The sequence below is a fragment of the Hippocampus zosterae genome, chromosome 18 (assembly GCF_025434085.1).
Source record: "Hippocampus zosterae strain Florida chromosome 18, ASM2543408v3, whole genome shotgun sequence".
Classification (NCBI taxonomy): Eukaryota; Metazoa; Chordata; class Actinopteri; order Syngnathiformes; family Syngnathidae; genus Hippocampus; species Hippocampus zosterae.
In genome coordinates, this window is record NC_067468.1 from 9,088,198 (window position 1) to 9,113,280 (window position 25,083).

A 25,083-nucleotide genomic window follows, 5' to 3' on the forward strand; every position below is an offset into this window, starting at 1 on the left:
TGTACCATAGCTCGTGCTGACCCGGCCCTTCTGTCAAATTTTAAAAGTCAATGTGGCCCCCGAGCCAAAAAGTTTGCCCACACCTGCCATAGATGCTTGCTCGTGTCACACGGGTTCGTCCCAATTCATATGAGCACACTGCTCTCAATATGTGATCATTCGATACACCAGCACAGTCAACAATACCGTTTATCAAATTAAGCTATCTCAATTCCAAAATGTTCAACCAAAACAAATAATGTTGTTTAGCTTGATGCTATTATATAATGTGAAATGCCATAGACGGGCTAGTAAAAATTAGCATCGAATTTAAGGGGAATGACAAAACTTTGGACACTCATGGAGCAGACACACAAACAAAAGTGCAAATGCTCGTTCGTCTGTTTGTGAACTGTGATTGTACATAGGCATCATCGTTTCTTCTTCAAACGGTGGTCAAAACACAACTGTCATTTAAAGTGCCTTGGATTAACTCCAAATAAATTAAAACACTATGGTTGGAGCTGATGACAGAGAATTATTTTTTTTATATTTGAATGAAGATTAAAAAAGAGCTGTAGCATTCAGGGCTATTATTTCATCTGTGGCAAAAGAGCAGGTGCTTGAACACGACTTGGGGTCTATGCTTGCACGTGCCTGGCAAGAGATGTGCCAGTCTACCTAATGCTGTGGCCAATTACATTCAGTATCATTTCAATGTAGCCAATTCAAACAGAAGTTCAAAATAATTGACACGTGGAGCCAATGTGTTACTTTTTTTTGCTTACAAGACTACGGTTGAATCAGTTATTTCTCTTTTTAGCAGAGTATTTTTTTCCAAGTAGTAGAAGTATCTGTGCTCAATGTGCAAACTTTTGCCACTTCTGATCCTGACTCTGAATAATATTGTTGTTGAATAATACGAGACTACTTTTGGACTCACCCTCCAGCTCATCCTCAGGGAGACTTACGGGGGTCCGGTAGGTGAGGACATCCGGGATGGTGCACAGCCCCTTGTACATGAACCTGGTGGTCACGGCGCGCACTGGCATCTCTGCGTCGAGGAGACCGAGCTGACCGCCGGGTGAAGATCCTCATGCAGCCCCGCAGCCCAAAGCTCTTCTTCCCCCGAACCCTTCCTGGGTTCTCCACGTCCAAACCCGAAGAAAATCCTCCTTTTCTTTCCCCCGTTTTTCTCCTAGTGCAACTTCAGCGCTCCTCTTGCATGATTTCTTGTTGCAGAGTATTTGATGAAACGATCAGCTGGTGCAACACCGCAGCCTTGGTGTATGTCTGCAAAAACACGACGACGACGGGGGGCTGGGGGGGAACAAAAAAAAAAAGAAGACGCTCACATTGTGAGCGTCTTCTTTTTTTTGTTCTTCTTTTTTGCGGTGCACGCTGCTTTTTGCTTGGCGTGCCAACTACTTTCCGTCTCCTTGGTGCGGCATGAACGCTCCTTGAAATGGTCACGGTGAGGAGAGAATGATTCGCAAGAGAGGCAGGAAGAAAGGAAGCAGCATCTTGAGACGTTTCCAGGGATTCCTGGGTGACCCCCTTCTCTTCTCTTCTCTGCGCACAGAGTCACTGAGTGCCACTCACCCACCCACTCTCTCTCTTTCTCACTCTCTCTCTCCCTTTACACACACACACACAAACACGCAAACTGATATCCACAAAACACACATTTATAAACACACTCACTACCACAAACATGCACGCGCTGAACCACATACATATGCATCATACGCATACATACTATGACACACACTTAAACACACAAACACCGATGACAACACACATACATTAAATATATACTGCATGTGTGTGTGTGTATATATATATATAAAAATCCTCGTCTCACCACTTAGGTGGTGTCCGTCCCTCATTCAGCTCGGGTCCTCTACCAGAGGCCAGGAGGCTTGAGGGTTCTGCGCAGTATCCTTGCTGTTCCCAGCACTGCACATTTCTGGACTGAGATGTCCGATGTTGATCTGTTGCAACCACTTATCTAGTTTGGGGGTCACTGCCCGAGTGCTCCGACCACCACAGGCACGACTGTCACCTTTACCTTCCAGGCTCTCTCCAGCTCCTCTCTGAGCCCTTGGTATTTCTCGAGTTTCTCATGTTCCTTCTTCCTGATGTTTCCATCACTTGGGACCGCTACATCCACTACAACGGCTTTCCTCTGCCCTTTATCTATGATCACGATATGTGGTTGGTTCGCCATTACCATCTTGTCAGTCTGGATCTGGAAGTCCCACAGGATCTTTGCTCTGTCATTCTCCACCACCTTCGGAGGTGTTTCCCATTTTGACCTTGGGGTTCCCAGTCCATACTCCGCACAGATGTTTCGGTAGACTATGCCAGCCACCTGGTTATGGCGTTCCATGTAGGCTTTCCCTGCCAGCATCTTACACCCTGCAGTTATGTGTTGGATCGTCTCAGGTGCCTCTTTGCACAACCTACACCTTGGGTCTTGTCTGGTGTGGTATATCTGGGCCTCTATGGCTCTGGTGCTCAGGGCCTGCTCCTGAGCAGCCAGGATGAGTGCCTCTGTGCTGTCCTTCAGGCCAGCTCTCTCTAGCCACTGATAGGACTTCTTGAGATCGGCCACTTCAGTTATGGTCCGGTGCTACTTCCCGTGTAGGGGCTTGTCGTCCCATGATGGTCCCTCTTCCAGCTCCTCATCCTCTGTTCCCCATTGTCTGAGACATTCTCTGAGTACGTCATCCGTTGGAGCCTTCTCTTTGATGTATTCATGGCGCTTGGGTGTTTCATCCTGGACAGTGGCTCTCACACTCACTAGTCCCCGGCCTCCTTCCTTTCGGCTTGCGTACAGTCTCAGGGTGCTGGATTTGGGATGGAACCCTCCATGCATGGTTAGGAGCTTTCGGGTCTTAACGTCCGTGGTCTGAATCTCTTCCTTTGGCCACCTTATTATTCCTGCAGGGTATCTGATCACTGGCAGGGCATAGCTGTTTATTGCCCGGGTCTTATTCTTGCCATTGAGCTGGCTTTTTAGGACTTGCCTGACTCGCTGGAGGTATTTGGCCGTAGCCGCTATCCTTGTTGCCAGTTCGAGGTTGCCATTGGCTTGTGGTATACCAAGGTACTTGTAGCTGTCCTCAATGTCTGCTATTGTTCCTTCAGGGAGTGAGACCCCTTCAGTGCGGACTACCTTTCCTCTCTTAGTGACCATGCGACTACATTTCTCAAGCCCGAATGACATCCCGATGTCGCTGCTGTAGATCCTGGTTGTGTGGATCAGGGAGTCAATGTCCCTTTCGCTCTTAGCATACAGCTTTATGTCATCCATGTAGAGGAGGTGACTGATTGTAGCTCCATATATATATATATATATATATATATATATATACTAAAAAATTGGGCGGCCCGGTAGTCCAGTGGTTAGCACGTCGGCTTCACAGTGCAGAGGTACCGGGTTCGATTCCAGCTCCGGCCTCCCTGTGTGGAGTTTGCATGTTCTCCCCGGGCCTGCGTGGGCTTTCTCCGGGTGCTCCGGTTTCCTCCCACTTTCCAAAAACATGCATGGCAGGCTGATTGGACGCTCTAGATTGTCCCTAGGTGTGGGTGTGAGTGCGAGTGGTTGTTTGTCTCTGTGTGCCCTGCGATTGGCTGGCAACTGATTCAGGGTGTCCCCCGCCTACTGCCCGAAGACGGCTGGGATAGGCTCCAGCACCCCCCGCGACCCTAGTGAGGATCAAGCGGTTCGGAAAATGGATGGATGGATGGATATATATATATATCCATATATATAGATATATATAGTATGTCAAAATACTTTACGATCCTGCCTCAGTGACGTCTTGAGGCCACACGCTAGGGTAACAACTGCTGCTTTTTGAACTAATCTCATACAGTTTTAATTGGTAACCTTTTAATTATGTCTGTTTGCCCTCCACTCATGATTTGTGCCTCCCATCACTTTTTATTATTGTTGTTATTAGTATTATTATTCTCATTTTACGAGCTGAGCCTTTGTTCGCATCTCCTGATGGGGATGATGTGATTATGCGAAGCACTTTCAGCTTGTTTGTAATTGGACGTAATGTTCAATCTTTAGATGGATGGACATTTTAAAGACACTCATAAATTGTATGTTTCTTTTTTCCCAAGGCATGACAAGAGGTATCATTTCATTGTCTTATCATATTGCCCCAGAAAATTACTTTTCAACCATGTGTGTGTGAGTGTGTGTGTGTGTGTGCGCGTCACTTGTTTCATTGAAACACAACTGAAAGGGTTTGAGGCACAAAAGTAAATTAGCATTTTGATTCAACAAACAAAAGGAATCAATGTTTACCTGCTCTCCAATGTACTCTGTTGTCATTGGTTCTTTCGGGGAGATTCAGATCCAATCTGGTCATAGTTTGGAGCGAAAGGTGCGAAAAGAAGCAAGAGGAACGATTACACTGAATATCAATGGCAGCTGAGTTGAGCCCAAGCTCTAGGGTGCACACACACACACACACACACACACACACACACACACAAATACAGGTAGACATTTTTTTGTGGCCCAGGAAAGCAAATGAAGTAGTTTTACATTATCCGTGACTTCCAGCACACAAAAATCTCCACCCTGCACGATGAACTCGATCTTTACAAAACGGCAAGATCCACGTCAGCCGGACTCTCTCCGCAGTCATTACTGTAAAGTTAATTAAGACTCCAGCAGTGGGAAAAGGTGAACACCGCCGCGATACCCCCACGGGGACCGAGCAGACTGCGGGGGGCGACTGCCCGCACAATGTCACATCCATCATGCGTCCAATCAAAATCAAATGAAGCCTGAGGGGCGCAATGTGCCACCAAGGCCACCGAAGCGGTGGACCTGAAAGCTCGGAGATCGCACGCACCCGCACACACACACAGATATGTGGTCACAAACACACACACATTCACACTTTCTCTTTGACAAATGCTCACTCACACATTTTCACACGGCTCCTTCAGACACAGACTCTCTCGCCCAAATCTCTCTCGCCCATTGTCTCACACAAACTCTGTCTCTCAATCACACATGCAAAAACTTTCTTTTACAACTCTCTCATGCACACAAACTTTTTCCTCTGTCACTAAAACGCTCTCTCACCCACTTTCTCTCAAAAATACCCTTTTCACAAACTAACACACACTTTGTCACAACTCCCTCAAACGTACTGTCTTTTACACTCACACAAACTGTCTCTCACCCCCCCCCTGAGCTATCACATACTCTCTCACTGATTCACACATACAAACCTTTATCTCACACACCGTTTCTCCCTCTCTCACACTCTCACTCAAGCCCCCGCGCACACCCACTTCTCTTGTACAAACTCACATTCACGCTCTCTCACACACACACCCTCTCTCTTGCATGCAAACTGACGCTGAAGTGATCGAACTCTCTCTCTCTCTGTTTCTCTCTCACACTCACAGCATACTCTCGCACTGTTGCACACACTTTTTGTCCACCGATTGTGCCAAAGAATTTTTCAAGCGGATTGTAGCCATCCAATTAAAACATGAAATCTGAGAAAAATATAGGTGAGCCTAGCGAGAAAAAAAAATTGTGAAGAATAAGTTTGGAAAAAGTTATTTTTTTCTTCAGTGTATAGCAATGTACAGTGGCATGCTACTAAAACACTCATTACATTTCCATACGCTTCAAAAGCAAATTTTAGTGACCAGTATGGTCACAAACCAAACTTTAGTCAACATACCACATCAGTTTGCTAATGAGGTCGGTAAGGCAAAACAAATTGATCGACGGGTTCATTTTCATTCTGTGTCAGACTGGAACCAATACTCCATATCGATTCAAATGACAGAAAGAAAAAAAATAGAAAATGACACTGACGCTTAATGGCTTCTTCCTTAGCTCATGCATGTTAAGTTAATGAGCTCGTAGCGGACCTCATTATACTGTGACTATTTGAGTGTAGAGTAAGAACACGTGCATCCGCCAGCGTCGGCTGTCAATGGGAGACACTTGCATTGCCATTCATCCACTGTTACATATGCTCATTATTCACTCCACGGAGAAGGACGAGGACCATGTTTGGCAGTTTCTATCTCCCGGGATCAGGTGGGTCCTTTTGAAAACAAACAATTTGCACCAACCACAAATGCAATCGAATCCTTCAAGCTAACAGTGCAGAAACAAGTTGAAGGCGGGGAACCACCCCCCCCACCAAAATAAAATCTCATCAGCAGTACCAACATCTAAACATTGTAGCGTCAAGGTTTCATTTGTGATTATTGATTGTGTTGGTAATTCACTGAAGGACCTTTTGGTAACAGAAAATATGAGGTCACCGCAACAGGCGACGTAAGGCGTGAGCGGGTTGCTAATAGCTTAGCGACAAGCTCTACTTTTACATTACCTGAACTACAGCAAACGTCCAGTCCTGCTTTATTCTGAGATTTCGTTGGGGAAAACGACATACACAGAAGACCCTTCGATCGCGATAATATTACACAAGTACAAGTCAAAATATTATGAGAATAAAGTCGAAATATCACATGAACCCATTCACTGCTATTTCGGGTATTTCGAAGGAGAATATTACATTCTGTGACAAAATAAGCAGCCGGCCTATCAAAACAGACCAGCATGAGCGCTGGTTAGGGCCTTTAGTTCATCCGTTGCAGAATAAAACACATACAGAAGGAATGGTTTAAATCTCCTAGTGACTAGTCCATTTCAGGAAACAGTTTCATGTCGGGGTGAACTTGCCAGGTTTTGCCTAAAACAATGTAAATAGTTCCGAATGGTTTAGCATAATGCAAACTGAATAGGAAATGATTTTTAAAATAGGGTGGAAAAGTGTAAATAAATAAAGTTAGCATCGCTTGTGTAACAGGCTGCTAAGTCACAGGGGCCTCGTTTGCTTTGTAACTTTTTTAAACCAATTTAAACTTCTTTAAAAACACTCTCTTAAAAGGCTTTTTAAACAGATTGCAGCAGTTTGTTTACTTTAAAACAAGAGAACTAAACATTGTAGCTGATGTTTAAACACCAACATGTTCAACAAACCATATCACTTTGGCTAACATGTCTGCTAGCTTAATGCTAACACAAATTAGCATTGATGCGAATGTCATAAACCTTCAAATAAGGTTTTTTAACACACACAAGGACACACAACAAAAACGCACCATAATACTTGCAAAATTCAGACTTGCCAGGGGGGATTTGACAGGTGTAACAAGCTCGAGGAACTGTATTGCTCCATGCTATGCGTTCATGCCGCAGCCCTGATTTGCATCCACATGCTTTCCATAAAGTTCCTCCTTCAAGACATTCTCAACGCTAACTGTTTAATTTGTGTTTGGCTCAGATATGCTGAATGTCTGCAAGCGGTGCGTTCATTCGAGAAGTTGCTGTTATTGTGTCCTACTTAAAGGCTACTTCTCCTGCTCCTCATTCACTGTGGTGCTGTATCCTCTTCACCATTGCGCCCCTGAAGCGGCGGGTTTAATTGCCAATTAGACATTGGCGTGCAACACGTTCCTGGAATGTGTCGGGATTCATGAATATTTGATGCTTTTACAGACGTTCACATTCACATGAAAGGGGAGGTTCATCCTTGCCCCCAGTCTACGTATAGAACTTTGACGGAGGTCAGGATGGCATTACGTCACGCGTGACGCTCAAATAAAAATGGGATTCGAAACTTCGAGATAATAATTTTTTTAAACCCTAAAATATGAATTATCCCAAAGGCTCAATGAATAAATATCAATACAAACAAGAAAAACTTACTTGTCAGATATGTATGCATGTACTGTATACTGTATATTGATCAATGAATTCTGTATATATATTTTTTTTGAACAAGATGCAATTAAAAAGGCAGCTGCCAGTTCTTTTATTCATGAATTGAATTTCATTTTGCAGGAAGCCGGATCCCACCGAGTGGAACTATTGATTCTTCTGGAAGACATTTTTGAGGAAAAAATCGGGGTTGTACGTTACTGTATCCAGTGGACATCTGTAACAAGCCATTATGATGGATTTCCTCCATTATCTGTGGCTCTGGCAGATGGCACGCTTTGTCATTAACGCCGCGCCCCCATGAATTATTCATCCCAGGACGGGCCAACCAATAGCGATATAATCTCCTCACGCCTTTTGAATGTGGAAACATCATCGCACATCCGATTGATGTATTAAAACATAATGAGGCCCGTGATTTGGCAGGCTTACCAGGTGCAGCGGAGGACAGAGTAGGTGCGCCAGGAGGAACAATTGACGATGCGAGCCCGCGGAAAATCCACAGGCTTCATCAGCTGATGGCTGTTTTGGACGGAAGAGAGGGCGGCCCTCACTGCCCATCTGCGAGGAGAGTGCTGTAAACTAAAAAGACATCAAAGTGTCAACACTTCCGCTCACTCCCAAACATAAGCACGACAAGACAATCAATAGAAAAGCCGGAGACTTGCTGTTAAAAGTCACGACAAGACATATAGGAAACTCTTCGCTTTGACATTTTTCAGACACCATTTTGTAAGGGTATTTACAGTATTCAGGCAAGATGGAATTTAGAGTTGAATGTCGTTTGTGTAGTACCATACTGTGCCACAACATGCCTGGCAGCACTGAGCTGTGCAGGTCGTAAATGCCATTGAGTATTTGCTGTATGCCGTCCGTTTCTTACCCCATTTTGTGTGTGTGTGTGTGTGTGTTTTTAAATAACACAAATAGCACACACACATGTCGACATGATAATTTTATAGAGTAGTGCGACATCTATGCTAGTGTTGTTCGACTGCCTTTGACAATTTGTCTTATAACGTTAGCATTTAGTCGGCTGACTTTAAGTCTCAGCTATGTGGTTGTTTCAACTACACAACGTGTAATTCTCTTTATTTGATGTTTAGTTTGACAGTCAACTTCAACTGGGAATGGCAATAAATAGCTTGAAGTCTCTTTCGTGAAGAACTGTTCTGCCAAACTGCTGCTTGTTGCAAAAGGGGTAAAAAATGATTTTGATGCCTCCATACAGCGTATAAGTCGAGGCACACAAACTAGTCCAAAGTTACAGTGACAAAAGTCCAACAAGCGGAATCCCCCCCAAAATTCCAATGAATGAAATTTGGACCTTTGGTCTGACCGTGTGATGTCATCTGCAGCATGATGTCCTTTTACTTTATCCGTTTAATCTCACCATCAGGACAACGTGGCTGCCTCCTCCATCCCCTCCAGCAGACATTAAAAAAAGGTTTAGGAGAGCTGCTCGCACTCCCAGGGGACGATTGTGGTCGATAAAAGTCCTGCAGGCACACCAAAAGACTTGTGTTGTGTTAATTATTTATTTCTCTGAGGCGCATTGACTTCAAAGTGTCATATATCGTCCCTTAATGGCAATCTTTTATTAGACCTGAATAATATAAAGGGGGAAGGGTTTTACGAATACTGTCTTCGGTCGCTGTTAAACAACGTTATCGCCTAAAATTGAAGATCAACAATAATTATGTGACACGCACACAAAAAAAAAAACGTAATTTAGCCTCTGTTTAAGGATGTGTTCTTGCGACTGAGGCTAGTTTGGGCAAATACCCTTGTATGAAAATTTCAATTTCAGGCATGCGTCCTTGAGACTTTGTCGTGCGTTCTGTTACGATAGACATCAACCTAATTTGGTGTGGAAACGTCAAACCAGTGGCTGATGTACTTTCCGAACTTTTCCATTGGGACTCATTTGGGTGAATCCCCTGGTAGGATTTTGAGTCATAGAATTTGCTCAAAAATGGTCACTCTGAACCAAACTGACGGCTTTTCAGTTGCATTTCAAGCATGGATCCTTTTTCATGCGTCCTGTTATGATCGACATGTCCGCCCAGTTTCATGTGGATCAGTGAAACTGGTACCAGGGGATGATTTGTTTGCTCCAAATGACACACTGACAGCAAGCTCCAAAAATATATTTTCGGCTCTCCCATTTGTCTGGTATAGCTGCTTCCAACTGGGCAGGTGGACTACTTGCACCAAGTTGGTGGCATACTTCCGATCTTGTCAGTGATCCGCAAATTCCTTTTCGAACTTCCTGCTGCGTTCACCACAGTGGAAGAATGACAATGATAAAAAAAAGCATAAGCTTGTCAGCAGTCAAGAAAATAGGCAAATATGTGATTGATGGAGTATGGTACTTTACAGAGATGTAAATTCCGTCCCTGGGACGGACGGACGGAACCAACGCCCGTTTTGGAAGACAAAGTTTGTGGTTTTTTTTTTTTGGGGGGGGGGGTGTTGTCAAAAAGGACACGGACTTGGCAAGGATGGAAAAGGGTTTTTGTCTAATGGTTGTTCGTCTCTGTGTGCCCTGCCATTGGCTGGCAACTTTGCTCACGATGTCCCCCGCCTACTGCCCGAAGACGGCTGGGATAGGCTCCAGCACCCAACGCGACCCTTGTGAGGATAAGCAGATCGGAAAACGGACGGATGGATGTCTGGATATTTTATCAGATTAGCTATATTTATGTTGTGAAATACTAATGTTGAGGTGCTTATCACTTAGACATTCAAAATATAAAGAAACAGCCATGTTATGTTTTTTGTTTGATTGATGGCCAGTCTTATCTGCAACAGCCAATGACGGCGCTACTGGTTCGGTACGCAGGCGTATACGTGATGAATACGTCATTGTTTGCATTCGAGAGTCCTGCACATTTTTCCAGAGTTTGGCATTGTGTAAAGTTGGCAAGACATTTCATGGGTTTCGTATTTAATGGACGAGGCGTTTCTCTTGTGAAGTGACGTAAGGTTTGCAGTGAGCGCCTCTAAGAAGAGGACGAGGACTGATTTTTATATGAACGAATAAGAATGGAGGGCCGATGACGGAAGCGTACCCAGGTCGCGGATGGAAGACAAATCGGCAAAATAGGGTCAAAGTGCCCATTGCCGGTAGTTTAAGAATTTGTATTTGATGACTTCCCACCACTGCTTGCTGGCAAAACGACGATAGAGCACCACGGTGAACTGAGCTGAAATCAAATATTTGGCTGAAAATGTCAATGCAGCAAGGCCCTGTAATACATCCAAATAAATGAGCAGTGCAGGAGAGGAGCAGTGGAAGCTGTTGAGTCTCGGCGGGTACTCCCACACCCGACTGCCGCATCCCGGTTTCCGTATTGCGGTCCTGTGCGCTAATTGAAAGTGTGCAGGTGTGATGCTCAGTGCTCCGGGACTTCATTAGTACAGAGATGGCTTTCACCTGACCCATTTTCTGAAAACCCGACAGGCCTCCCAGAGCTTTATGACATCCCAACTTCTCTTTAGACACCACAAGGAGTGATTAATTTCTCGCTTTGGGGCATGAATCCACAGGGAGGCTGACTTGTGGACCCGGAGACTCCTAAGGTCCTATGGGGGGGCCACATTGGTGTGGTGATCCTGATGCACTCGTGAAGCTAATGAATGATTAATTATGGCGGAAGGGTCTCCAGCTGGGAAGTGACAGGATTCTCACGCACCGTTTCGCACACACAGCGACATTCACTCACGCATATGCACGCAGAGGGTGGTGCAAATCTTATTTCACTGCGTCAACCGGGGCGATCCATTCCCATTCATATTCACGATCAAACTGTACTGCATAACCCCCCACCACCACCAGCACCCCTCATCAGTCTGAATTTACATTTCAAAAGGCTGCAATCCCTTTCATTTCCATGAAATTGGGCGTGTGTCAGTCGGGCGCCTCAGATATACGGAAACGCTGAGGCGTAGGACGTCAAACCTGCTCGTGGTCACGATATTAATATCAAAACACCAGCGCCGACCACATGACAAGGATTCACCCTTGCCGGATTTGGAGACTTAATCCAATTGTACAGTGATGAATCACACTCATCCTCTTGGGAGAGGAGGGAAGGTTGTGGAGGGGAGCGGCTCCTTAATAGTTTTAATCAACATTAGAGCGCTAAATACACACAGACGACCGAGCCCTTCTATCGCCTTGCCTGTTCCGACAGCATTATGAAACGCCTCGATTTGACTCACTTGGCTCCTCAGATGTTTTTTTTGTTAAATCTTGGCAAAGACAAGCATTTCTTGACCTACTTCTCCAAATATACATTTCAGTGTATCCCCACCACCCATAATGTAGGTCACCACTATAAGTTTTAACTGAAAGGCAGCGGGAGAGACAGAATGGCCTGTAATGTGCCGCACGTGTTTTGTCATTCCCGGTTTATCCCATTGTGAAATGCTGACTTTCGTTTTCTGTGGTGGGAGGGGGGCGAAATGGGAGGAACATCTCCCATTGATGCGGTACAGCTTCTCAGTACGGGTCACCCAGGTAATGCCGCAGATTTGTAATTGTGTGTGTTTTCCAGAGCACACAGGCAAGTGTCAATTTTGAGTTGTAGTACCATTTTGCAACCAGCTCAGATTGAGATCTACTGGAACACACGCAGCATGATTTTGAGCATGAAGAAGAGGAATATAAGGTGTCCCCCCCCCGGGGTAATTTCATTGATTCTTGCCAAGTATTGCAAAACAGTCAAAATATTCTACCTGCAATTCATATCTTGATCGTTGCAAGCTGTTTTGTCCATTGACTATTTTCATAGTTATTTGGCCGATTAATCAGTTATCTATAATTTAGACAAATATCAAAATTGTCATCAGTCTCCCCCAAGAAATCCGTCTTGGTCGGTCCAAAATTAACAGCACTTTTTTTTCTGGCAAGCATTTTTATCTTTGCAGGGGCAGAATACTTGATTCAGAACCGAACACGGCTGACAGGTCAGAAGACGGCGAGCGCTGACTGAAAGAGTGATAAGACCAAGAAAAAAAAAACGCACACAAAACGTGCCCTTGTGCAGGAGCCAGACGTTTGAATCCAAACAATGTTTCATTTTCCAATTAAATCTCCCTTGGTCAAAGACAATGGCAAGTGGGATGAGACGGAAAACAGTTTCGGAGAGCCCAATAAAAGGAAGTCAAAGAATGCAATTAAACGGCCACAGCACAGGAACTGACGGGAATTGGAAAGGTCATTCGGCAACTTCAAAGGGGCTTTTTATCCCTTTTCTCAAAAATGATCGTCTTCGAGACCATGCAGCCGCTACTTTATTTGCTCTTTTTAACATACAAGAAATACAGGCGAGCAAAGTTTTACGGCTACCTCGGTGCCATTTGTCGCCGCCAGGTGGTAAAGTTGTCGAGTCCGTGTCCTCCAAAGTGTGTTTTTGCTCTTTTGTTTGATGATGTGCATCAAGAGGATGTGATTACCGACTGTGATAAGAGATAAATAGTCGGGAACGTCCTTGCCTGACATATTGCGATGCAGTGCCGGAGGGACTTCACACAATACGGAAAAGCAGCTGAACGTTTTACAAAGAAGGAGCATTTAAAAAGGATATCATTCCCGAGAAGCACATTTGGACTCATGTCTTGAAAATGTGGCTTTTGGAAGCAGCATGGGAATTTCCTAATGATTTCAACGGAATGAAGAGAGTTGAACCTTCCCTGGCGTCTTTGACTCCAGGGTGTGACGTTTTCACAGGATTTAAAGCGGTTGTGAAGGCTCCGTATAAATAAAGCTATATTGTATTGTATTGTATTCCCTTCAGCGTAGCTCCATCTAGTGGATGCATAACGCAACCGCAGCCACTATTGTGGCTTCTATTCTATGCGCCTTAAAATGAAACATACATATATGAAAAGAGTTTTAAAATAGGCCATTATATTCCAAAAGCGTCTCATAGTCCAAAAATACGGTATTCTCCCCAAGGTTCTAAATGACGCAGCAGTTATATAGTAGAGGCTGGGTTTTTTTCTCCATCAAAGTTCACATGATCTTTTGTCAAACAAGTTTCTATTTGACCAGATTGTTTTGCTTTCCTAGTACTTGATAGTTCCCATGGTTCTATACTCCCAAGGATCTTGTTCCACTCCCAGATTTCTTTGGGAGTGGAACAACTCCCAGAGTTCTGCGTGTGCCCGAGGTTGAATGCCCCCTCTACCACATCTTTTGCTGACCAAGACCCGCAGGATCATCTGGTCCTCCAAAAATAAGCAATGCTCTATGGGGCCAACTTTTTATGTTCCCTAAGGCCCACGATTCCCATGTCCCAAGGGTCTTCTGTTACCAAGGTTAATCTGTCTATGTGACCACGGTTTTATGTTCAAAGTCTTACAACGACATGATCTGAAGGTAATGTCAACAATCTGTTGACGTTCCCAGGAACTACCCTGCTGTGTCCAACAACTGTGCTGCCATCGCAACCTCAGATCACTGCGTACGTTACCTGACGCTCATTTACGCTCTTTTTCCAAGGGCAACTTGAAGCGTCTCTGCAGCGATGGGCTGTCCGCTGACGCCAGCCGAGAGCTACCCGAGAGCAAAGGGGAGGACCCCCGCACAAGCCGCCCATCTGTTAAGAAAGACAGACCATGCTGATTCATGCAGCATTTGTTTGCAAAGACTACTTTGGAGATGACACCGGTCAGATGGAGTACAGAACAGGCTGAAAAATCTGCGAGCAAAACTTTTTTTTTTGTACGCCGCTGGAATGAAACAAAAACTGGTCAGATGAATGGTATTGATCCGCCGCTGTGACTGGACTCATAAATGGCCCCTCGCAAACGTCCTCCATATTTGTTATTACTATTCCTCATATGAAGCTTAGGTTCAAGTTGAAATCCCATTACAGGACTCTATAGTCTTTGCACGCAAGTATGATCCTTCGGCTCGTAAACGATACAAATGTCATAGTTTATTCATGAAGACCATGAGTGCGGGGATGCTCTCCAAAGACGGGCGATTGTGCTTGTGTCGGTATTGTGCTTGTGTCTTGCAATTGTAAAATATATACAGGCCCGGGGGCCCCCCAAGACCTTGGCGTAACTCCTTACATGGAATCTTTCACCTGGATTCGTAAAGTGATGGGATGAGGATTCATGAGCCAAGTGCGACGAGCTCAAATAGACAATGACAGATTGTCCGGCGAACGCTGCCTAACGGAATGCATTACTGCAACGTATTTCACTTAAGCGCAGGACAACGTCGCCTTGGACTGCCGGTTAGACCTGAAGGTCATGGTTTGGGGCGCGAAGGAATGCGATATGAGGTGGTCGTTGTCCATGTGTGGGGCATTGTAGAATTGGAGGGCATTTTCCATCAATCCGAGTTAAAAATATAGACGGGCGTACTTGTTCTGAGACAAAATAAAACTGTAGCTGTAGAATTGTGAAAATTGGATGACGGGCTCCGGAGAAATTTCCCTGATCAGCTGACAATTTTCCGTTGAAAATATCCACCAACAACCTCGTATGGCCTGAAGCTTCCCCCGAGTCGACGCGTCAACATTACCGTGACATTTCAAACGGCATTATTTGCCCTAAAAACTCCAATCTGTGAAAATCATTTAGAGGCTGAAGTTGTCCTCTAGTGCTGGAATGATCCATGTTTGAATAGAGTGAGGCAACATAAAAAACAATTACCCCTGACCTTGGCTACACATGGAAAATGTAGGCTTTTTTTTTTTTTTTGGTTACATTTAATGACCAGCCTGGGGCTCCTTTAATGCAACTCTGACCTTATAAGACCATTCAAGAGCCTCTCCTGGATAGTAATATTTTATCAGCAGGAATGCAATCTCCCTCTTCGGGAATGCCGAGTGTATGAAGCGGCCAAACAGGCGAATACATTTCCCCGCCAAGAATTCCATCAGGGAGCGACGCGATAGCGCCCGAGGACGCTCGTGTGCCGTTAACCAAGCTCTCCACCAGACGGGCTTCGGTTCTCGGCCCGAAATGACAGCTTCCTTCGAGCCGACACCCATCAAGAATCTGTCTGTACGCCTCCGCCTCATGTCCTGATTGACGGTCACCGCCTTCTGCAAGCCCCTCCTCCCCTTCCCCCGCCTCCCGTACATGTCAGTATATTTGTGCTAATGACCTGCTGGAAGGTCACGGTGATGGAATGTCTGGTTAAAGTTACAATCGCACTTTGAGCAGCATGCACCAGTCCAACCACACACAGTGAACCACTTGTTTATCGTAAGGGATACGCTCCAGACCCACACGAACTGGTTAAGCTTTACTACGCACTTTCATAAAGGTACTCAAGACACAGGGGGACCGCCATATAACATCACTGAGGAAAAGATGAAAACTGTCTGGCTCGCGCAGCTTTGCCAACAAAAGGCAAAAGGTGCTTCAAGTCGTTTGTTGCTACAAGTTGAAGTTTACTGTAAAACCGACACATAAAACGAGAGGATTAAACATTATAAATCGACACACGAAAATATTCAAATGCAACGTCGTTTCGTCTGCCGGAATGTCTGCTAGCTTGATGCTAACAATGGAAAATGACACAGAAATTGCTCATGGAAATTAGTTTATCGTTTCTGCGTATTTCGAAACGCCTGATCTCACACTCTCGCGGTCGACAAATGAGACTATTGCCAAGACTCAATTGTATGTACAGAGGCCAAGACTCAATTGTATGTACATTTAACTAACAAAAATTAACTAACAAGCAGTTAGTCTCTCCCACTCAAAATTTAAAACTGACACTTGTATTTAATCACAACAACCCTAATTTAAAACATGACATTTGGTCTAGCACAAGTTTCTAAATGCTAACGTATTGATGCCCGAGCTAACAAATTACCATGGCTGTCACACCAATTAACCTTCAAACAACTGCGTCTCAACACAAATGGAGCAGAAACACATACAAACAGATCATAAAATAATCCCCGCTGGCATATATTCTCTCTGCACGACGAATATTAAAATGGCAAAAGGCAGGACTGTAATACACATCTCTAAAACTATTGGCTTGCTTCTATAATGAAAGATTTTTTTTTAATTACTCACTTAAAAAGACGCCATATTGTGGGGTCAGCAGAATAATCTTGATTTGCAATTTTAAAATTAAACAAATTATAAATTCATTTGGAAAATATTCAAGTGACATTCATAGATAATAATGATTACAAATGTATTTTCGGATTAAAATGATGGCTTTTGCGCTTCTACATATCGGCGTTTGAACATCGCAGCAACATAAACAATTGTGGTCATTAGCCATGCAGCTTTTACGTTGTACGCCGGGAATAAATTTGCTGAACCTCGGTAGGGGACTGCGCTGGTCCGCCTGCCACTCTCGTTTATGACTCTCCATGACTCAAACGTGACACCACTCGTCTCATCCAGCGCGAACAATATCAGCCGTTCCTGGGAGCCAAACGACAGGGAAACATTTGCATAATTCTCATTGTTGCTTGTCATTAGCATTTTGCAATATTTATGCTTTTCCTGACTGTGATGCAACAAAACTCGGAACCCCACTGCAAGCAAGCAAGCAAGCACACTGACCGTTTTGCTTTCCGTCGTTCTTTTTTGCTACTGTGTTGATGATGTGATGATGTTCTTTTTTTTTTTTTTTTATAGCAAAGCCATTAGAGTGGAGTCGGCCTCACGCGGTGCTGCCGGCAAAACCATTCCACCAAGTTGAGGACCTGCGAGGCGGATGGCTCAAGGTTTTAGTGGACACACGGGAGATGAAGTGGCCTCATCTTCCGGGTGGGAAAGCAAGGATATTATGGTTGGGACACTGTCAATCAATCAAATATTTTCTCTTTCTCTCCTCATGGGTAGAACTGACGTTTTCTTTTCATCTCCACAAAAGTGTATGTCCGTACTATAAAGAATGGAAGACCGTCTGATAGGCTGATTGGCCACATTCACCCTTTCAGAGACAGCGGTTACTACAGTGGACAGCTTATCAGGTTACAGAGTGTATGAAAGGGTTAAGGTTGTACATGAAGGATGTCGCGTTTCTTAATTTCAATAAAAAAAACATATGAAGGCAATCTCTTGACGACAAATGAACTATCCGCAGGCCACAATAAGAAAAATAATATTGGATAATAGTTGGAAACATATGCTGTTAAATAATTCGAAAGGGGTCTTCTGGATCATACTGGTTATTTTGATTCACTTCCCCTTGGTATCTTATTGGCCCCACTCTACTGCGGGCCTGTTATCTCTGGAACAAGACATTGATCCTGATAGGAAAGCAGCCATCGGGTCCTCAACAAACAGGGGGAGGGGGGGGGGGGCTCGGTGAAGAAGATTATCTAGATGCGGCACTGGACCATTTCCCTCCATCCAGAATAAAACAAGAGTCCTCACTTTTGGACTACAACATAAAAATATAACTAAAATAATTTGTGCTCAGCAGAGATGCTGTTGCGTCATTTGCTGCTGTATAGCAGTAGCGATCATACGTGGCACCCTCAAGGTGTCCCAAAAATATGTTTCCCGATTGACATTAGCATTCGGACGAGCAAGAGAGCGAGCGTGAGTGAGCCACACTGACGAGCAAACGATCAGAGTTTCGGCCGCCCCAGCGACGACAAACCACAGGCCTCCACTGTTGGAACACAAGCGGCGGTCGACACGAGCAGCTAGAACCACCAGTGGCAAAAAAAACCACCCACCGAGCGAGAGCAAGCAAGCGGAGGTTCGGGCCCAGTGACAGCAAATAAGTCAGCCAAAAACTGTTTTGGTTGACATATCCTCACAATGTCCACTTTCTCATTTAAAACGTGCGCTGAAAACATATTTTTAATTTTTAATTTCCAACATTGTCCTCCCCTGTGAACAATTTCTGGTGCCCATATCAAGATCAACCAGAGTGGTGAAGACAGAAGTCCATTAGCTCAACCAATCAGAGGACCGAAAAACGCCAACAACATTTCACGAAGGCTCAGGGTCGCAAGTCTCAGATCTGATTGGTTCAAAAGAGGAATTAATCAGCCACTAGTTTATTACTTGTACCAAGTGTAAATGTTGTACGTGGAGGTGTACATTTTTAGTCCTTTCAGTATTGCAGACTAAGTCTCAAAGCAGCCCAGTTGAGCTGGAAGGCAGAGACATTACGAGGTCCCCAGTTGAACACCGGGCATGAAACCAGGAGACGTGTTGGATTCTGGCCCGGGAGCTGTGGTGCATCCTGCCTGAGTTGTCACCATTAATCAGCGGCGTGTGCCCAACAGCCATCCAAACGTATTACAACCAAATGCGGACATCGCATTAGCGAAAAAAATGACAAAAATGGACATGCGCAATTTTCACAGGACGGCGTTGATATGCACTGTGTTTTTAAAAAAATTGGTTGCTTTAGGAAATGTTAACCCATCGATGGTGTTTTGCATTGCTTGATGATATTAAGCAAGCAGCTGGCATAATTTCGAGGTTGTTTGAAAGACAAAACAAGTCATTCTCTTGGTTTGATGTTTAGTTTGACAGCAGACTCCATTGATGTTTTGATTTGGTAAATTCTTCAAACGACAACAAGGCTTAAGTAATCATGTCCTTGGTGCTATCCGAGTTATTAAATATGAGGATAGTCTGAGGTGCGCGTGTATGTTGGGTGTCCATCTGCAGAAATAAAACCCAGCCGACATCATTGCACCTTCATTGGCTTAAGTGGCAATATATCGCTGTTGGCTTTTGTGAGTTTGCGGGAGAGGCTACTCACTTAATCCGGGCACGCCTTCAATGAATAACAATGCAGAAATTCCATTTGGGATCGAGCATTACATCTGTTTAGAATTTCATTTTCGCTTAGCGTCGGCATCTTTTTTTTAAACACATTTGCATTCGTATACCCGCTTGTTTCCCTTCGCGGATCCCACAATGTTTTTGTTATCCAAGCCGCACGTGATTGCGTGCCAATTAAGACGTCGAGGTGGTAAGAGTGAGATTGATGCCGCAGCCGTGATTGAGATGGTTGGCACCCATTAACGCACTTCCCTTACGTCCGCTATTGTGTGGGAGCAGGAGGAATATTAATCTCCTCCACTGGAGCATCATGGTGGATATCAAACTGCCAGATTAGTTTGTGGGGCATGACTGCTTATGCAATCTTGCCACGTCGCTTTACCAGCTCGCTTCGACAAGGCGCATTGTCATGTACTTCATTTGAGAAAATAATGGCCATCCAAGAATGGCGACACATTTTTTTGGGGGGGGGGGGGGGGATGTGATAATGAAGAATTTTCAGGTTGCGCCCCCCAGGTGGCACGGTGACAGTCCAGAATTCGGGATTAGATTTGGCTGGATTTATACTGCATCCTACAAGTGACACAATTCCAAATTTTTGTTCCTTCTGCAGTGGCACAATTAGGATATGGCTCGTGGAACCGCAAAGAGAAAATTTTGATATCTTTGGATCAGAATAAGGCCTTTTCCAAATAAAAATTGGATTTGCATCGGATTATCTGACAATGCGAGTGCAAGCGTGAACGCGCAGATAGGATGGAAGCCAACAATACCAGCTTCTTGTCATCCAGATGCACCCAATGGGAGCGTTTTTGTTCTTCCGTTTCGGTCAAAGTCATCCAACCACTTATCACGTGTCTGTAAAAGATTATCCTGATTATTTTGCTGATTAATAAGATTTAGTTTTTACATGTTGATTTACTTCCCTTTAACCAAAAGCAAAACATTATTTTGGATTGAAATTTAGAAATTGCACAAATATAAATGAATTAACCGGTTACGAATTTAGTCCGCAACATGTCAGAAAATTTGGCAAAAATGTTAGTCAGCATCTTCTGCAGTCCAAGGAAATATTTTCGTTCTCCAGAAATCAGATATTTATTAATAAATTAATTTGATAATCGATGAGATGTCGATTAATCATTGCATCTCTAGTTCACACATACGGATAATCCGTCAGAATTTATCCATTTTACTCCTCCTTCGATCCAAGTCAGCAAAGGTCCAATTATCGGTTTTCTGGAAAAGATTATCCGGAGTGATTATCCTATATTAAGAGCGATTTTTATCCACCGCAAATGGCTCACAAAATAGTCAACCTAACAGTTTTAAATTTTAAATATTTTCAACATTCACGATTGGTAAATCGTCATCTGTGGTCAGCGCCAACTTTGAGCAAGAGACTCTATGGGGCTAAAATCCGTCCGGATCAAAGGTCAATCGTCGGATGTCTCTTAAAAGATTATTCGGAGTAATTATACTTTGATCTGTGGCGAGGTGTGTGATTTTTCCACAATTAATCTGTCAGGAAAACAGTTAGCAAAAGCCAAATTTTCGGATGTCTTGACAGAGATTGTGCTGGGCAATTATCCGGATGCTGGCCAATTATCCGGGTGTGCCGGGTGTTTTTAAGAGTCATTTCCCTCCATGATGTGCTGGGACACCATCAGGTCCGTGCGCCGCGCTTTTTGAAACACTGAGAAAAAAAAAATCCCCCTGCTTGCAACGGTTCCCAAAAAGCGGCACCCACGCTGCTTTGAGCAAAGATGACATGCCGCAAAAAATCCCAATTCAGATGAGGTAGATTTATTTTTTTTCTCCTGTTGGTTTGTCTGACAGACACTCTTCATCTCGTTTTCAAAACGGCAAATTATTCATGAGTCACTCACATCAAATACACCACTAAGGGACACTCTCGGTGTGGTTCTCCGCACTTTTGGAGATTTGGAGAAGAGGCCGGAGGACGCGCGGTGTCATCATTTGGGAAATTTGTAAACCGCTGTCGTTCTTTTTTGTCGACTTGCCTTGAAGGTGATAGAACATCAGAGGGATCAAACATTCAAGCTGCCGCCCTCAGATAAGAAACGGGACCACGTGGGAAGTGCCCGCCAGTCGAAACAAACTCTAATGATATCAAGTAAGAAGACAGCTTATTGGAAAAGTCGTACAGTGTGAGTTTTTTTCCCCTTCTTTTTCTTTTTTACGCTCGCATATCTAGCAGTCATAAATAACCTGACAGGAGTAGAATTTTAAAAATCTATATCTCTGTGTGCTTCAGCCGTCGTCACTTCAATGATTACTTTTGGGTGGGGGGAGGGGATGTGGCTTTATGATAATGCTTGTCCAAGTCAAACTTGAACTTCCACGTTTGCTTCAATAAAGGTGCCGTATTTCATGATGCTGACCAAACAAAGCGCATGATTTCATCAACAAAAGGTCCCATTCGCATAAGGTTAAAATTTGATGTCAAACGAAAGAGATGAGCTAACGGAAATTTGGGATAGCCCTTAAAAATAAAAAACTTGAAGGGTTCGAAAATTAGAGACAAAGTCGCAGTAGTGAGTAGCCGCTCGCTGTGTCGAAACGCCCTAACTCCTTCACGGTCACCGAAGTGGAACATCATACCCAAAATCTGATTCAAACATTTTTGGCATATTGGGGCAATCGAGTCTATGGAAACCAATAGCATTTTTCGCTACCCTTGACATTTTTCTGTACTATCTGAACTAGTAGGCCAAAAGTAGCACTGCTCGTGGGAGGGGGAGAAAAAAAATACTTCACTTGCAAGATGCAGTCATGTGCTTAATTGTCTTACAAGATACACTGGATATTGGGGGGGTGGAAGAAAATGTTCATACGACTTTCCATACCAGTGAGTTTCTCACTTTTCTCTTAATGACATTGAGGCAAACTACAAAAAGGCAAAAAGGTGGCATTGTGACGGCAGTTTGGACACAAAAGGTGGATTTTTTTCCGAAAAATGGTCGAATTCTAACAGTACAACTGACTTTAGGAGTTCTCCACCTAATTCATTCTCGATGCGGTTGATGCACAATAAACTTAGTCAAGCTTTTTTTTAATGGGCCGCGCTTTGTGTCGGAAAATAATTTCACCCAAAGGAATTCCCACAAAAGATGAATTATTAAGATTTTGTGTGAGGCAAGGGGTCAGTCCAACCAATGAAAAGGTTCCAGCAAAATAAAACCGCATTGTATTGGAACTATTATGAAAGAAGTATAAAAAGAAAAAAAGGATGTTCATTTTCTGTGACTTTACTGGATGATTGAGCTAAAATAAGAATTAGATGGCCAATAGATTTAAGCAGGGATGTCAGAGCTCGAATATAGAAAGTGCTGCAGTCTGGACAAGAAGTCTGCGGTCCAAATCTAATCGGCTGGGGTTTAATGCTGCATTAAAAAAAAAAAGGGAGCCTCGTGTTTTTATTCCTCTGCCATTTCCTCATTCACTGAGCAAAGCTCGAAGCACAGATCTGCATGTGACTCGTATGCTTGTTGGGCGTCGAGACGTCATTTGGGTTGACGGATGACTGCGGCTTTACGCTGTTATGGATCTACGGCTCTGGCTGAATGAGAAGCACCCTGATAAACAATTAGAACGAAAACCACAAATCTCGCACAAAGCAATGACAGTCAAGGTTAAAAGGGGCTTTAAAGGTTTACGATGGTATGATGGAATGAAAATATAGTGCACGTCAGAGAACTATGGGGGGGAGGGGAGTGAAAAGTCACTATACATTTCCTTTTTCGTTTTAGGGATCATTTGGACAAACGTGTGGCCATCAGCAATCGACAGCTTGGGCTTTGCAGTTTTATAGGCAATTTATGGCTTGTAATTTGGAGCATGCGTAAGTGAAGGTAGCGTTGCAGTTGGGTGTGTGGAGTGTCTGCCCACACACATCAAATGTAAAACTAAACCAAGTGTCTCCGCCTAGTTCTAAAAATGCTGTGGAAGAAAGATTGTGCAAGGGACCTTGTTTGCAAAGAGGTCAGGCAACGGACAGTGTCACACAGTATATGTGGCTACCTTGCCACAAAGAGGTCTCAAGTCAAGATTTTGATAGCTACCTCCCCCACATGTAAATGGACAGAACAGCATGGGAGGACACAGCACGGCATCACTGAGGTGTAACATCAAGGCCATATAACATCCAGGCTTCTGTAAAGGAAGCAAAACAACACCAAAAGTCAGGAAAAGCCTACTAGAGCATCTAGAATTCATTTGCAGTTAATATGAGACGCTTGTGTGATTGGTTGATTGTGAACACAGGCAGCTCCCACTTGGAAGAGGGTGTGCACACTTGTGCAACCTCGTGAGTTTTTTTTACTCTTCCATCTGATTGTACAGATTATAAGTCACAATGATGGAAAAAGTTTTCAAATGATTCATCCTTTTTTTAAAAATATAAACTCACATTACAACAGGGGTGTGTAGACTTTTTATATCCATAGCATATATTAATCCAAATGGAGTTTGTGCAAACATTACGGTTCTGGTCACTTCATAGAATGATTCAATAAAGTTGCTAGCTTTGCATCGACTTGTTGCTGTACATCTTATTTAAAACCAGTTGTCAAAGCATAACCTTTCATTCTGACATTTTGTTCAGAATGAAAGCAAATGTTCAGCAAGATGCCGCCACCCTGTCAAGTTTATCACCCCCGTGCCCTCCACGACCACTAAATCCTCATCAATCCCACTCGGCGTAGCGGGTCCAAGGACCCGGGCCTGCCAGTCATGAAAACGGCCATCAGCAATTGGTTGACCTTGGCGATAAAGATGACGGCTCGTATCAAGATGACACTAGATGAACGCACAGAAAAATGAAAAAAAAAAGCCTGCAGAGAAAACAGAATACAGCCCATGTGTCAACACTACAAATCAATTATTAAGAGAGGTGATGCTGGTCACAACAACAAAGAGGGGAGAAAACCACTTTTGACTGTTTACTGGGAAAAGACGCGTGATGTCATTTTGAGTCAATGGCAATCGTCAAAATGTCCGTCCTCTGATCTGGGCACAAACGGATTGGACTTTCCAAAAAGACAACATGAATCCGAATGTCGTGGTTACACTAGTGAGGCTACATAGAACATCTGGTAATGAAAATTTGGGGGTTGACGTCCCCTTTAGAGTGCTTCATTAGCATGAACCATGACTTGCAGTCCCAACACAGTTTTCGACATGATGTTCATTAGCTAACATTACCGCGTACTTGTCACTACATCAACCGTTTGTCATGCAGAACAGCATAACACAGTAAGTGCTAGAAAACCTGTCCATTTTGCTTACCTAACAATGTTCCTGATTGTGCTTTGAATTGATGCTACAAAATGAATGACTTTGTTTTGTTTGTTTGGTGCGGCATCGACTTTTTAAGGTCACAACAAAGGTGGCCGTGCCGGGCTAGGAATATTGATTTCAGTCACTTTCTGCTGTTGGAACACACTAAAAATTAAAAATGAATACGAGGTCAATTTGGGGTGCTGGGACAACGCTACCCAGAGGGAACGACCGCAGGCCTTCCTTGCGGCTCCATGTTC

The 25,083-nt window shown here is 44.0% G+C and overlaps 1 protein-coding gene across 4 annotated transcripts in view; it reads right to left on the reverse strand.

Moving 5' to 3' along the window:
• Positions 1-25,083, reverse strand: part of cabp7b (calcium binding protein 7b) — a 38,935-nt gene that overhangs the window by 7,324 nt on the left and 6,528 nt on the right. Inside the window, exons 2-7 of one of the 4 annotated variants that reach the window (XM_052050907.1) lie at positions 23,608-23,698; positions 17,330-17,472; positions 9,096-9,267; positions 8,201-8,350; positions 4,307-4,362; positions 923-1,272 (exon numbers count right to left, since the gene is read on the reverse strand). In XM_052050907.1, coding sequence (XP_051906867.1) covers positions 923-1,031 — 109 coding nt within the window. In that variant the 5' untranslated portion in view covers positions 1,032-1,272; positions 4,307-4,362; positions 8,201-8,350; ... (1 more) ...; positions 17,330-17,472; positions 23,608-23,698. Of the gene's footprint in view, positions 1-922; positions 1,273-4,306; positions 4,363-8,200; positions 8,351-9,095; positions 9,287-17,329; positions 17,473-23,607; positions 23,699-25,083 lie in introns of all 4 variants that reach the window. The other 3 variants (XM_052050909.1, XM_052050906.1, XM_052050908.1) reach the window with 3 other exon arrangements.